Source organism: Gavialis gangeticus, unplaced genomic scaffold (genome assembly GCF_001723915.1).
Source record: "Gavialis gangeticus isolate Ggan-Ray unplaced genomic scaffold, GavGan_comp1, whole genome shotgun sequence".
Taxonomy (NCBI): Eukaryota; Metazoa; Chordata; order Crocodylia; family Gavialidae; genus Gavialis; species Gavialis gangeticus.
This window is the reverse complement of record NW_017729022.1, coordinates 72,475,109-72,490,079: the sequence shown is the minus strand read 5'-3', so window position 1 is coordinate 72,490,079 and position 14,971 is coordinate 72,475,109. Positions and strand designations below refer to the sequence as shown.

The 14,971-nt window shown below is 42.1% G+C and overlaps 1 protein-coding gene across 1 annotated transcript in view; it reads right to left on the bottom strand.

Moving 5' to 3' along the window:
- Positions 1-14,971, bottom strand: part of NUP37 (nucleoporin 37) — a 58,605-nt gene that overhangs the window by 35,799 nt on the left and 7,835 nt on the right. The window contains exons 3-5 of the mRNA XM_019515367.1: positions 14,204-14,328; positions 12,171-12,243; positions 5,112-5,206 (exon numbers count right to left, since the gene is read on the bottom strand). Coding sequence (XP_019370912.1) covers positions 5,112-5,206; positions 12,171-12,243; positions 14,204-14,328 — 293 coding nt within the window. The remainder of the gene's footprint in view (positions 1-5,111; positions 5,207-12,170; positions 12,244-14,203; positions 14,329-14,971) is intronic.

Genomic DNA, 14,971 nt, shown 5'->3' with positions numbered 1-14,971 from the left:
AAAAAAAAAAAAAATCAGGAAATAATCTTGTCACTGTCCATAATCTCATTCCAAATCTTCCTGTAACCCATCACAATGCATATTAACTATATTGATAAGTGTAATCAAGAAGTCTTGCATTTGAAAAGTCTTAATCATTAAAAAAAGAAATGTTTGTTACGACCTGGACACATTAAACACTAGAGTAGGTGTCTTGCCACAACAAACAGGCCAAAGACAAAATAACAGGAACATAAAAAGTTTTAATTCTTGGCTAAACAATAATCTTAATGCAAGTGCAACAAAGGGAACGGTGACAGATGTTAAATATTGCTGGAGGCAGGAGCAAATGAGGACAGAATGATTTTTGGCACTGCTATCCAAAGACTGTATCATTTATTGAATTAAAAAAACAAGATGTCACCCAGGAACAAGTCTTGGCAGTGTTTTAAAGAACAAACAACTGGAAGGCCGAGGGAAGATGATAGTCATGCAGAGTCATTCTTAGCTAGCTTTTATTTTGGTTCTTGTAACTTCTGGAGTCTCCCAAGGGCTGCTGCAACCTGTGGCTCTACTCCCTGCCCCCCAAACAACAGGGTGGGGAAGGAGAGGGGGAGGGGAACAGAGCTAACCATCAGTGACCATTATCTTGTACATCCTGTTTACCCAGAGCACTCCCCCACCAGAACTGGGAGGTGAGGAACCTGTGCCCTCCTGATTCTGGGGAAGAGAGGGGCACTGTGGGAGAGCTGAGGTGGAGTACATAGGAGAGAACTTACTGACAGTCTTCCCCACTGTGCTTCTAAACATAGTACTTGCTTTCTTCAGGGTTATTTTGAGAGTGCTTCCACCATTTTCAAAACACCTTGAAGAACATCAGAAGTGCTGCACTTCAAGAGGGATGTAGATAACCTGGAAAGGGTTCAGAGGAGGGCCACCCATTTGGTTAAAGGACTACACAAAAAACCCTATGAGTACACGAAAAACCCTGCGAGACCAACTGAGGGACCTGAATCTCTTCAGCCTCCATAAGAGAAAGCTGAGAGGTGATCTTGTAGCCGTCTACAAGCTCATTTGGGGGGGGGGGGGTAGGGTGACAGCAGGAAATAGGGTATACAATGTTTACCAGGGCGCCCATTGGGGTAACTAGAAGCAATGGCCACAAATTGAAGGAGGGCAAATTCAGATTGGACACACCAGGAAAAAATTATTTACAGTGAAGGCTGCCAAAATAGTGAATATGCTTCCAAAGGAGGTGGTGCTGCCCCCGTCCTTGGAAGTATTTAAGAGGAGATTGGACAAACACCTGGCTGGGGTCACTTGACCTCAACACTCTTTCCTGCCCAGGGCAGGGGGTCGGTCTCGATAGGTCCCTTCCAACCTTAAAATCTATGAATCTATGAACATGTGTCCCCTTGCCCTTTGAAGCATTTCAAACATATGAAATGCTTCAAACGTTTCCTGTCCACACCCTATGAAAAACTACTAGCCCCTGCCTTAAGTTTTGGCATTCTAGTTAATCCAATTTCGAATGTCAAATCTCCTCCCCACTATCTCCACCTAGGAAGCTAATTTAACCCCGAGGTCACATACACTAGCAAAACGTGTGGTCATGTGAAACAAAGAAGACTGAATCCAATTATGACCTGCAGGAAAATTTCTGTGTGTGTCCATAAAACAATTTGCACTATGGCATGAGTACTCTAAACTGAAAGGATATGAATAGTTATACAATTGGTAGCAAAGCAAAATTACACACACACAAAAACCAGGGTAATGAGACAACTATATAACTTTCCCACATGTCAGAGGAGTTGGGACAACAGGCAGGCTAGCCAATTAGCCCCAAACTGGCTCTGGTTACCTGCACAGGAATGATTGCCCGCTTACAACCCTTTCAGTACCCAGGGGACAGATGCCTTTCTCGTTGGCTCATATGCCTGAACCCTTGTTCCTGCTGGTTGGTTCCTGACTGCTGACCCCTACTTCCTAACTTGGTGGCTCCTGACCCCCTGGCTTGTGGTTCCAGTCTGGACACCTGCTTCTGGCTTTTGGCTCCTGGCTCTGTCTGCTCCCAATCCTCTGGCTTGTGACTGTGTTGGGATCCTTGCTTCCGAAGAGTGCTCCTGCCTCTTTAGTGTCAAGACCCGGGTTGATCACCCATATTCTAGTCAACTCCTAATACCATAATCCAGAAATACGGGTGGTGGAGAGTTACTGCAGATAGTGCAGTAGGAAAGGACACATATCCACTTTTGACTTGCATGCTGTGAGTCCACAGAAGCATCTGACAGACACCCGGATCTACTAACTGCAGCCCTTCTACCAGTGATAGCCCCCCAGTGACTGTTAAGGGTACTGGAGAGAGGAATTTCAAGCAGATTTTCAGGTCTTGTACTAGTAGCCAGCCCTTTTTTTAATATTTGAAATTCAGCTTTAGCATTAATACTTAGTTATACATCAGTGCAGGAAAAAAAGTTTTTTTTCTCTCTCTTGAATCTGCAGGTGCAATGTTAAGTAAGATGACTTGCACCTTTGATATCATTAACGACTTGAATGGCCAAGGCAGGTTTGCCATCAGCTGACAAATGGCACTTTCAGAATAACATATTAAAACTATACTTAGCATGGATTCTTAAAATAACATCACATAGAACATATTTAATACAAGAATGATCTCACTGATGCCTCTCCTCCAAACTAACTGCACATACCATTTTCTTTTCCATTACATCTCTGCGATGACTAATGCAGTTGCTCACATGGAAAGAATATTTTAACTCTTTAATTTAAATTTTGCAACTGGAATTAAGGAGAAATCTTTATTAAGTGACCAGCTAGCTTTCTATGTAGTAGTGAGAACTGCTGAACTAGAAGACTTATGAAGCACTGATTCACAAGGGAGAACACCTCTGAATGGAGCCTTTGCACCTAGGCTTTTATTGGAAGCCTTTCATCCAAGTGATGGAACCAAGTAGGTTCCACAATAAAATGTCATGTTGAGGTAACATACCAATAGTTCTTTTAATGCACGAAATATGTACCTCTCAGATTTATCTACTTTCTTTAAATCTTCACTAATTCTACTGTAGTAGAGAGGTGACTAGGGAAAATTCAGAGATATTTCTACATTTTTTTGTAACAGCTGTACATTGAAAGTGATTTAACTCACTTATGGCTAATACAGTAAAACCACTGTTAGTAATGGTGAAATCTAGCAATGTAAGGACAACACCCTCAAATACTGGGAAGTTTGTGTTCTTGTACAGGTTGTTCTAGTATTGCATATCAAAACTATTAACAGATGTCTTAAGAGAAATTTACAGCCATAAAAATTGTTTCTCTTCTCACATTTTTGTTGAAGAAGCAAATTACACAGTAAATTAAGTATGATCTTGGTAAATCCAAGGGAATGTATTCTCCTTTGGCTTTTGAAGTGTAACTTTTATATTCAATTAAAAAAATACATCTTCCTGCTCCACATTTCTTTTGCAAGAATGGAAAAAATGAGAACTCTGGTGGCCAAACAAATCCTGCTTACTTCCCATGGCTGTTGACCAAAGACTTTACAGTTTTGTGGATAAAGTTTCTGCTTTATATTTTCAAGTAGAGTTCAATTTTAGTGGCAAACTTTCATTACATTCTTTTATTTTGTTAGTGTCAAACCAATAAATGCATTTTAACTAATTTCTTCATCTGTGCAACATTCTGTCTTTTATAACATTTAATTATTTAAAACATTCAATCAGCTTTTTTTCTGAAGAAACACTGTACTAGTCCAAAGAAGAACCTAAAGAGGAAGTGAACCAGCTGAGGCCCTTAGTAAATCTTAGATTTTTTTCATTCTTATAAAAATTAGAAGACTTTTGTATGGCTTGATGGAAATGAGGTTATACAGAAACCTTCTGCTAGCCAAAATAAGACTTCTACTTTTTCTATGGGTAGTAACCAATTCAACCAATTTCAGTTACGTGTCCATCTAACCTTATCTTAGAAAGTTCCAGGGATGGAAATTCCACACTTTTCTATGCAGACTGTTTCAATTCTTAACCACATTCATAATTAGAAAGTACTTCCCAATTTTCAACCTAAATTTCCTCTGATGCAGTTTTGAGGACACTTCTCCTAATTCTGTCCCTTGCAGTCATAGAGAAAATGCTATCTTCATCCTCTTTATAATCACCCTTCAGGTGTTGCCTTTTTAAAGACATTCAACATATGCAACTTAAAAATAGAAACATTACTTAAAAAAAGTTAGACTGTCATTTGACTGCTTAATCTATTCACTAACTGTTATGTCAGTAACTTAAACCATACAAGTCAAAGTTGATCTGTCAGTCTTCCCTTTTCAGAAGTCTTCACGGTCCCCAAATGCTTGGTCTCCTGCTTCCCTGTGCATCATGGGATCCTCTTTCTCTCATTCTTTGTAATGTCCTCTCTTGTAGGATCTTCATTGCTAAACTGAACCATTAGAGCTGCATAATCCAATATGTGGTTTTGGTCCTTGAGAATCTAATCCATGGTAAGAATGTGTATATGGGTTTTATTTGAGAGTGCTTCCTTAGCTTAGACCTGAAATATCTTTTTCTTTCAAACTGATCTTTGAGTCATCCCAAGGAGGAAGTACAGTAATGATTCTCAAGCAGGGTGCTGTGAGATCCTTTTAAGGGTTACACAGACTGCCACACAGTATTAAGTGTGCAAACATGTACACATAATTCACAAGATAAACCCAGAGATGGGGATGGAGGAAAGTATCTTTGACTATGTTTGCTCTGCTCTGGGGACTCCTGCTCTCCTCAGCCTAAGTAAGTCTAGGAATAGACAGATTTCCCTTTCATGTGACCAAGAAGATCTGACTTGATCAGATAAAGTACAAGAGAAAGATACATGACAGGGGTTGTGCCTTAACACTGAAACAATTAATTGTCAAGCTACTTAATATCTCTTTCCTTAAGGCAGCGGACTGACATTTTTAGTAATAACATATTATTAAAAAAACCCTTTTATTTTTAAATATTTCAAAGTTTTGTTTAAATATTCTCAGTTGCTATGGTTTTCAGATATTCTAGTCAAAATGAAGAAATAGTAAACTTGATATTTCATAGTCACTTTATCCACAGGATACATACCTGCAGGTGTGATCATCTCCCACACTTGCAATCACCTGACCTTCTTTAGGTGCAAATACCAAGTCATTAATGTAATCTGAGTGGCCATCAAAAATCTGTCAATAAGAAAGAGAGACTTATCCTGAAGTCCAAAGCACTTCTAATAAATACTAGTATTTGAGCATTCCAGAAGTTTCTGTTACAGGAAAAGCAGACAAATTTACAATGAAGCTGGCATTCTACGTGGTTAGGAGGAAAGGTGTATAAATGTATAGAAACTGTTTCTAAATTTAATCTATATATTACTAAACTATTGTTCCAGTCTGTAAGTTCTTGGTTTTAATATTTACTTTAGACTACTAAATATAATTTACCCATACAAGAAACCAATTTAGCAGCACAGCATCTTTGAACAAACAGTAGGTCCTTCCACTACATGTGAATTTCTAGTCCATTAGCTTATTAGGCCTACTATTCATTTTTATCTGCCCTTGGATACAGATATACTTTTACCAACTTGTTTGCATTTTCAGCACCTCTCATGCTATTTGATGAAAACCAACAGAATATGATAAATATCACATTTAAATGCTTCTGAGCTGTCTGGACAGAAGCACAAGTCTTCTGAAAAACTGACAAAGTTCTCAATTCAAGTATCCTATCTTTATGGGAGTAAAACCATGAATTTCCCCAATGTTTTGATGCAATGAATTGTCACACTTTTTCATACAAACCTATTCAAAGCAGGAGAATAAAATCTTCAAATCTAAATGTTCACAAAGAAGCTATTCTTACACACTTGTAAACAATTAGCTAGATTTCACTCTCTGCTTCTTGATCTGAGCTCAGTCTTGATCTTGTATTTAGGACTATTCAGGCTGCCGAAGTAACACAAAGTTTCTCTGAACCAGTTTTTGATGTTGTTCTTGTATGCTTCCAGTTCTGTGTTGATAATTGGAGCAAGTTGTCTTTTCCACTCAGGCTGAGTCAGACTTTTCTGTCAAATCCCTCCCAAAGTGCTAAATGCAATTGTTTACTATTAAACACAAAACGTTTAGTAATAGCCAGACTGTAACCACAGACTTCCTTCAACTGGTTTTGCATGTTTTGTGCCTCCCTGGAGAGAGTCCTTTGTTACATAAAATGTATGTTATGTTGGATCAATCAAAATTCCACCATATGTTCACTATAAATTTCAACATCTAGTTGTCAGCCTATAGTTTCCTTGAACTTTCATCTCTGGGTGACTGGAAAATTGAGGTATCAAGCCTTCTATTTTACTAGACTGGCTAACACTGGCCAGTCCAGAACAAGTTTTGATATTCCACAATGCACTTTGGGGCTGAATTGTTTATTACTTCTTTCTCAATAAAATTTAATAGAATGATATATACCTTTATATCAAAGATGACTATACATTAGGAAATTCTGATTATATTCATTTTATTGGCTGGTATTTTTTAGTAACTTTGACACAGTCATTTATATTTTATCTTTCATATGTAGAATCATTGATATATTAAGCAGAAACATTTTATTTACTTTAGCATAAAATTATCCTGAATATAAAATCATCTCTTCAATAATTAGATTCTACATATGGAATATCTATAAATTAGTTATAATTTTCCAGGTCTAGAACCTAATTATTGGAGGCTTGCCTTTACTTTGTCCACCTCTCACTGTATTTTCCCTGCTGTAACATCTGGGGGAGTCAGGTTGCCCTGTCACTGTAGTCTGAATTTCTGTTTTTATGCATTAACATTGTGTGCATATTAGTTTTATTTTAAATAATATTAGCGTTGAACTGATAAACCTTTATTTCTACATTTCATAAGTGGCTCAATTAATTGACAAACCTTTATTTCTGTATTTCAGCTAAACTCAATTTTGTATTTGCCTTTTTGCTTGACATGAATGAATGAACTTTGCATGGCCCTGCATATAAGAGGGGGTTATGTGAAAGGGTGAATAGTAAGAGAATGGGCATATTTAATTGTTTGTGTAAGGAACAAGGTGCCAGCATGTAAATTACCAGTCAGTGAACTAATTAATGGATGGATGAAGAATCTGCTTGAGTCCTGGCACACAAAGGAGATAATGAGGGAAAGGAGTGCTGCATATTCTGCCAGGTGGGCCGCAAGGACACTTCAAGGCTGAGATACCAACTTTTACAACTGACACGACCGAGTTGAGACAATCAGAAGATGGATGAGAAACAACTTCGAAAACAGAGACCATGTGGAAAAACCCCAAAATGCTGAACAAAGACTGGCAACTCCTATAAGAGGAAGGATCTAAGTAATGCCAGGTTGGGTAAGCCATCTTGATTGCTGCTGCTTTCTTCAGAGCACAGGCACGTCTGTTCACCCCGCTCCAGCTTCAATCTTCATCACCACCTCAATAGGCTTGGGCTGGCTACCCAGTGCTAATATTGAGCAACTGCTGCTGGTAACTATAACTGCTGGATGGAGTAGTTGTTTTGTGTATGTGTGTTTATTTATGACAAAGTTCATAGTGATGTGTGTATGTTTGCATGAGTGGTGTGCTTAAGATCACGTATCCGCCTCATATAATCAATAAACGCGGCATTTTGCTTTATCCCCCTCTTTTAAGGTTTTGCTTGTGATTTAAGCAATCGATATTTCAAGTAACATCACCCCACAACTTCTTCCTCCCGCAGCCCCTTTCTTCCCCACTTACTGTCAGACGCTGCTGTCTCCGAGCACATGAAAGTGATGGGCAAATTTGAAAAAACACTAACCTTGAAAAAAACATGCCTCTATTCATCTGCATATAAGCAATTTACTATAGTACCCATAGACTTGATTCATCCAGAATTGATGCAATTTACCTTTTTTGAAACTGCTGTAAGTTCTGGCACAGGTATGCCATTAAACACCCTTAAGCAGCACTTTTGTACCTACTTATACATTAGTCCAAAGCCAAAAGGCTCATGATTTACCACATAGATAGGGACCAGCGGAATTCATGTCAGAAGTGCACTGTGCAGCAGCTCCTTTAATCTTGCAGTTTGGCCTGTGCCCCTCCCACCACCAACTGGTGGAGCAGCTTTGCTGCTTGCCCAATTGGCAGAGAGTTGAAAACTACAGTTTTAAACATGCCATAGTTTTTGCCTCCCACTGATGATTGGTGGAGGGGCCCTGTTAGCCCAGTAGCTTGCTGCTACTCAGACTAGAGGCAAAAACCACAGCATACTTAAAACTGTGGTTTTCACCTCTCAGTCATAAGGAATATTTTCAAGCTGTGGCGTTTCTATAGCTCAGCACTGCTTAGTATTTGTGTGTACTTCAGATACCTGCAACAAAGGACCCGTTGGCCAGGATGGCCGATCTTCTAGCTAGGGCTTTAAACTAAGATTGCCAGGGGATGGGGAAACACTCACTGGAGCATGACCAGGGACTGGCACACAGGAAAGCTCCAAAGTTGGAGACACTAGGACAGCCACGCTTGCAAGAGTTGAGGGAATGGTTCTCCCTCAGTGTGACAGGAAATGGAGGGTCTCAATTGGAGGACTCAGGTACTTGTACACTAACTAATGCCAGGAGAATGGGGAAACAAGCAGGAGTCCCACCAGGTCTCCTACTCTCCAGTGGGCATTATGATCTAGTAGGGATTATGGAGACCTGGTGGGACTCCTGACATGACTGGAACATAGCCAGAGAGGGCTACACCCTGCACAGAAGGGACCAAGTAGGGAAGAAAGGTAGAGGTGTACTGCTCCTTCACATAGAGAGCAACACCTCCTTGGAGGCCAACAGCGGCTCCAAAGAAGAGTGGCTCAAAACCCTCTGGGCTAAACTAGGAGGGGGGGGCGCAGTGAGAGGACCTAACTAGGTATATACTACAGACCACCAAACCACAGGAAAGAGTTCGATCTGGAGTTCTCTCAAGAACTGGCAGAGGCCGCACGTGTACGGGACATGGTCATCATGGGTGACTTCAATTACCCAGACAGCTGAGTGTTCCTCCCAAGAGAAGTCAGATCCGTCATGTTGCTTCCTGACCTGTATTGAAGAGCTCTACCTGACTCAGGAAGTGCACGGGCCAACCAGAGGTAATGTTCTCCTAGACTTGGTCTTGGCCAAAGGAGATAATCTGCTGAGCAACTTGAATATAGAGGGTAGCCTGGGTGACAGCAACCAAAAAAACAAATCACATTCACTGCCCGTTGCAAGGCAGGCAGATCAGCTACTAGGGCTGAAGTTTTGGATTTCAAATAAGCAAATTTCAACAGGCTTAGGGCAATAGTAGGGGAAGCGCTGTGGGACCAGGGACTAAAAGGTGAAAAGAATGCATGAAGAGTGGTTGTTCCTGAAGAACATGATCCTCAAAGCACAAAAGTCCATTCCCATGCAGAGAAAAGGTAGCAGAAGGGCTGGTAAAGCCTCTTGGCTTAATAGGGATATCATGGGTTCTCTTGAAAAAGAAGAAAGAGGCATACAAACAATGGAAGCTTGGGACAGCTCCCAAGGAGACTATACAACAACAGCCCGCACTTGTAGGGAGCATATTAGAAAGGCTAAGGCGGTGACTGAATTTAAAATTAGCGACAAAAATCAAGGACAATAAGAAGTCCTTCTTTAGGTGTGTAGGGAACATGAGGACAACGTGGGGCCATCGCTTAACCTCAGGATAGCTAGTTACCAATGCTCAGGAGAAAAGTGAACTCCTGAATAACTACTTTGCCTGGGTATTTCATTGGATTAAGAGGGAAAAACCCATGCTAGATAAGGTTCAGAATGGGCATGGTGGGAATGACCACCTTCCTATTGTTCACACTGAGCTGGTACATGATCAGTTAGAAAAGTTAAACACTTTTAAGTCAGCAGGACTGGATGAACTTCATCTGAGACTGCTGAAGAAGCTGGCTGAAGTCATTGCAGGACCGCTGAAGAAACTCTTCCAAAACTCATAGTGCTCAGGAGAGGTCCCTGAAGACTGGAAGAGGGGCAATGTTGTGCCCATCTTCAAGAAGTGGAGAAGAGGGGACCTGGGCAACTATAGGCCAATTAGCCTAACTTCTATCCCAGGGATAATCCTGGAAGAGTTCATCAAGTAGTCATGTGTGCTCATGGGCCATGTGTTCTATAGTCATGCTCAGTGTTAGCTGCAGTTGATCAACTTCCTAGTTTATTTCTATTACTGAGCACATACTGCTTTTGGTGTCAGTTTAAATACATTTTCTATCATTAACAAGGTTTACTTAAAGTATGTATGCAAATGTAAGACTAAGACCTTCGGCCCTAGCCCCCAAGCTGATTGCAGGAAAAAGCCTCATCTTATAATTGAGAAAATATGGTACAATTACTAAGAGGAAAAATATGGGGTTGTTTCTCATGTAGAATGAAGCATTTCACATGAACATTGAGTCTCACTGAAAGAGTCCACATTAATGTCAGTGTGAACTCTTTATTTCACTTTCTATGAATTTTAGTAGGTTTATGACAACATTCAGAATGAAGCAGTTAAAAATACTTCGTTTGTAGCTGCTATTAGAATAAGAGGACTACATTTTCTTATCAAGTTGAAATCTATCCGTTTCAGGTTCCCCCCTCCCCACCCCCCCAGCACGAACACCAAAAATAGCTGATATTTGTGTGTTTGTTTTGGGGAAGAAGGGGAGGTGGAGAGTAAACAGAAACTGCTTGTCAGCCAATTACATTACTTATAGAATCTAACTCTGGTTTGTTTATAAAATTCAACTGACAATACCATCACAGTTTCATTTGGTTTCTCAGTTTAACAGTATATTCAGTGGATAAAATGAATGCAGTAGACACAAGAGACTTAGATTTTACAAAGGCTTTTAATACTGCCCCACACGAGGGAAAGCCCCAGGCTCAGTATGAGCAAGCAGCAGGATGCAGTCACCAAAAAGCAAATGCCATTTTGGGATGCGTTAACGGAATTAGAGGATGACAGACACAAGAGATGATACAATTTTACTCAGGCCTGGTTAGGCCTCTGTAGCAGTTCCGGGCTCTGCATTTTTCTCCCCAAAGTGTTGAGAAACTGGAGAAGATCCAAAAAGGCAAGCAACAAAAATAGTAAGGGGATTAGAATGCAAGCCACACAAGGAAAGATTAAAGGAACTCGGTATGTTTAGTTCAGAGAAATAGATTAAAGGAGAAGCATAAAAGCAGTTTTAGACCCAACACAAATACCTACTTGCTGCTGTAGAGCTGTATTAAATTCAGTTATGCAGTCATTATTTCTATTAAAAAGGTACAAAGCTGGAATAAGCCCTATGCACTCACTGTATTTAATATAGCAGTAGTAGTGTCTGTCATTTATTTACAGATGTCACTAAAGCAATACAATAAGAATAACACGCTTATAAATTGTTTGCTAAAAGCAAACAATACAATTATCTTATTTAATGTGTTGAACAAATGCTTGCTGGAGGTAGAACAGGAATAATTTTGCAAATGATAATAGATCATCTCCCTCATGCAGTTACAGTTAGCTTCTCCCGCTTTAGGCACGTTAGGGAGGTAAAACAGCCAAAGACTAAAAACTCACCTAAAGCAAACAAGATGCACACAATTCACAGACGCTAGGGTCGGAAAGGATCTCAACAGATCAGAGTCTGACCCCCTGCCTAGGCAGGAAAGAGTGCTGAGGTCAGGTGACCCAGCCAGATGCCTATCCATCCCTCTCTTAAAGATGCTCAAGATAAGAGAGAGCACCACCTCCCTTGCAAGCCCATTCCAAATTTTGGCCACCCTTACTGCGAAGAGATTTTTCCTGATATCTAGCCTAAATCTGCTCTCTGTCAGTTTGTGACCGCTGTTCCTTGTTACCCCCAAGAGGCCCCCTGTTGAAAAGAGCATCTCCAATCCCTTGCTTTGTTCCCCTAATGAATTTGTAGGCAGCCACAAAATCACCTCTCAGCCTTCTCTTGCAGAGGCTAAAGTGGTCCAGGCCCCTCCGTCTCTCTTCATAGGGCTTGTCCTATAAGCCCCTAACCATAGGAGTGGCCCTAACCATAGGAGTGGACCCTTTCGAGTCTAACAACATCTAATTCAATCCTAATTAGAAATAATTTTTTCTTACCTTATATTCATTCTTCTCCTGGAGGTCTGAAGTGAACAGCCTTAACTTCCTATCAGCAGCTGCAGTACAAAACCTACAAGGATTAGATAAACAGAAAAACGCTTTATTTAGTTATTTTACATCACTGAGTTAGGATGGAAGTCTGATAAATGGCCAACAGGCTTACATTGCACTTTATGTTTTTAGAAGAACAAATTCATATTATTATGCCTGCGTGTGCATGTGCACACACACTTCTAACACTTATCACTACTGTTTGGCAATAATAACCTTTACAGTGATAAAATAAAATTAGTTGTTTTTTGAATACACATCAATCAGAAGAGAGTTCAATTGCAACCCCCTCCTAAATATTTTGGCCATACAAGTACATTTCAAAGAATCTTAAGAAAGTAGGGCTGGAAGAGAACCTCGGGGGGGGGGGGGGGGAATGTAGTCCAGTCCCCTGCTCAAGGCAAGATCATACTTGACTAAACCATGCAGGTCAAGTGTCTGTCTAACTTATTTCTTGAAAAAGTTCCATGGATAGAGATTCCACAACTTACGGATAGCCTGTTCTTAGGTTTAAAACCCCTCATAGGTGAGAAAGTTCTTCCTAACTTACAACCCAAATTTCCTTTCATGCAGCTTGAGGTCATTACACCTAGTCCTGCCTACCATGACCACAGAGAAGAGTTTCATCACAGTAATGCCAACGGTCACAAAAATATTGCAAGACTTGCGATTTCTAAGTCAAAATAACTCTGACTCATGATCTCCTCATCAAACCCTAAAAAGTCTCCAGATTTTCCCAGATGGTAAATCTGTGGGGAGGAAGGGGCACAGGCAGACTGAGGATCCCATGGTGAGGGAAGGATTGGGGCAGGAGCAAAGGCTGGGATGAAATAGGGTTCTGCGGCCAGGGCAGGTTGTCCAGAGGCATGGGGGTGGGGATGGAGCAGAGGGCACAGCTCCCTGCAGCTGCACACACCAGGGGAGATGTATGCCCCCCACAGGGCAGAGGCAGGCTGCCCGCTGCAGGCTCCGGACTCTGCGCCCTGCTGTCCTTGTCCGGGGAGTTCAGCTACATGATGCTGTCACTGCCTGCCGGGAGGGCAGGGGATGCGAGGAGTGCTGGCTGCATAGTGCGTCCCCTGCCTGCCTGATAGCAGGAAGCACACTGGAGCCACGTGGCTGAGCTCCTGGGGCAAAGGCAGCAGGAAGCACGTGCTCCCCATTCCTCCCCTGGGAAGTGGGCGCAGCTGCGAGCAGCCATCCCCCTCTCCTCCCCATTGCTCTGGAAAACCTGCCCTGGCCCTGGGGTCCCATTCACCCCAGCCCATCCCACTCCCTCCCACACCATGGAGGCCTTGATCTGTCCCCCCTACCCTTTCTCTTACTGGCTGGGTGCTGCGTCTCTATGTGCGTCTGCCCTTCCCTGCCAAGCCATAGCTTCCCAGCCCTATTGCTGCCTCTCACTCCTCAGTACCCCACACTGGTGATGCATAGGGGGTGCACATATACCCCAAGATTGGCAGTGCAACCCCTGAAAGAAGCGCCGCTGCTGCCACTCACCATCCCCCTCCCGCCTCTGATAGCATCTGTCGGTGGTCAGCACTTGCCACCTCCCTCCTCCCCCTTCAACACTGCTGTGGCTACCTGCAGGAGCTCCCCCCTTGCCACCACCATGCCTCTGCCTGCGGGTGGTTGCTGTGCCCCCACCCTCAACCTCATTCACGGTACCCCACATCCTGCCAGGGTGTGCAGGAACTCTCCCTCTCTCTGGGCTGCAAACCCCACACACCCCTATAGCCCCCCATACTTCAAAAATAGCATCTCATGATTTACATGACAAATCTCTAGATTTTAAAAGAGCTTGCCCCGTGATTTTTGACATGGTGGGGGCAGCAATACTACTATCACCCTCCTTGTACATGCAGATTGTTATCAAACCCCACTCCCTCAGTCATCTTTTCTCCATACTAAAAAACCCTAGTTCTTTCAGCCTTTCTTCAAGTCATGGTGTTCTTGTACTCACGTGCTTTTCAGAATACCTTATCTGGGGAGGTAAAGAATTGAGTCTGGTTTCTGGACTCCATGCTATGGCATCAACTCTGATCCCATGATGAAATGTTCTTAGCATCTTATATTGTATTCCTTCCACTTCTGCATCTTCCTCCTAAATAAAGTAGCACAATAAGTTTAAAGAAAGTGGTCCAGAAGACTATTAGCAAGACAAAAACCTTTTAATTCTAGATCAGTCGCCACTAGTAGTGACCAAAAATAATTACTTGGTTGCCTCTTAGACTGCCAACTCATTATGAAAGAGAGGCCATGCCCTCTTTGTAGGCCTGTACAGTGACAAGTCACAGAACACAAATATTGAGTGACCTATGACATGTAAAAGTGAGGTGCTGATATTCAGTTTCTACTGAACAAGCATATACATCACAAATCTAAGATTACAGTTCACATCTTTGTTAGTTTTGGAAGCAGGGTTAAAAAAAAAAATGTGTGTAAAGCAGGGAGACTGAGCCCGTCATGAAGTCATGACCTGAAACAATAGGTGTAGTTAAGATGCAATGCATTGGAGCTTTGGGGGGGGGGGGGGGGGGGGGGGCGCACAGGCGGTGTCCCTCGGCAGCCAATCTCACTGATCGCACTCACCAAAAAAAGTCCCGTGGCCACTTTTGTTGGCGGCCCTGCTCCCTGGCCGGCACTCACAGGGTGGGCACCAATGCTCCTGCCTGCCCCTGTCTGCCACCTAAACAGGAAACGCAGCCTGACAGGGGGTGCACGTGCACCTCTGTGCACCCCCTACA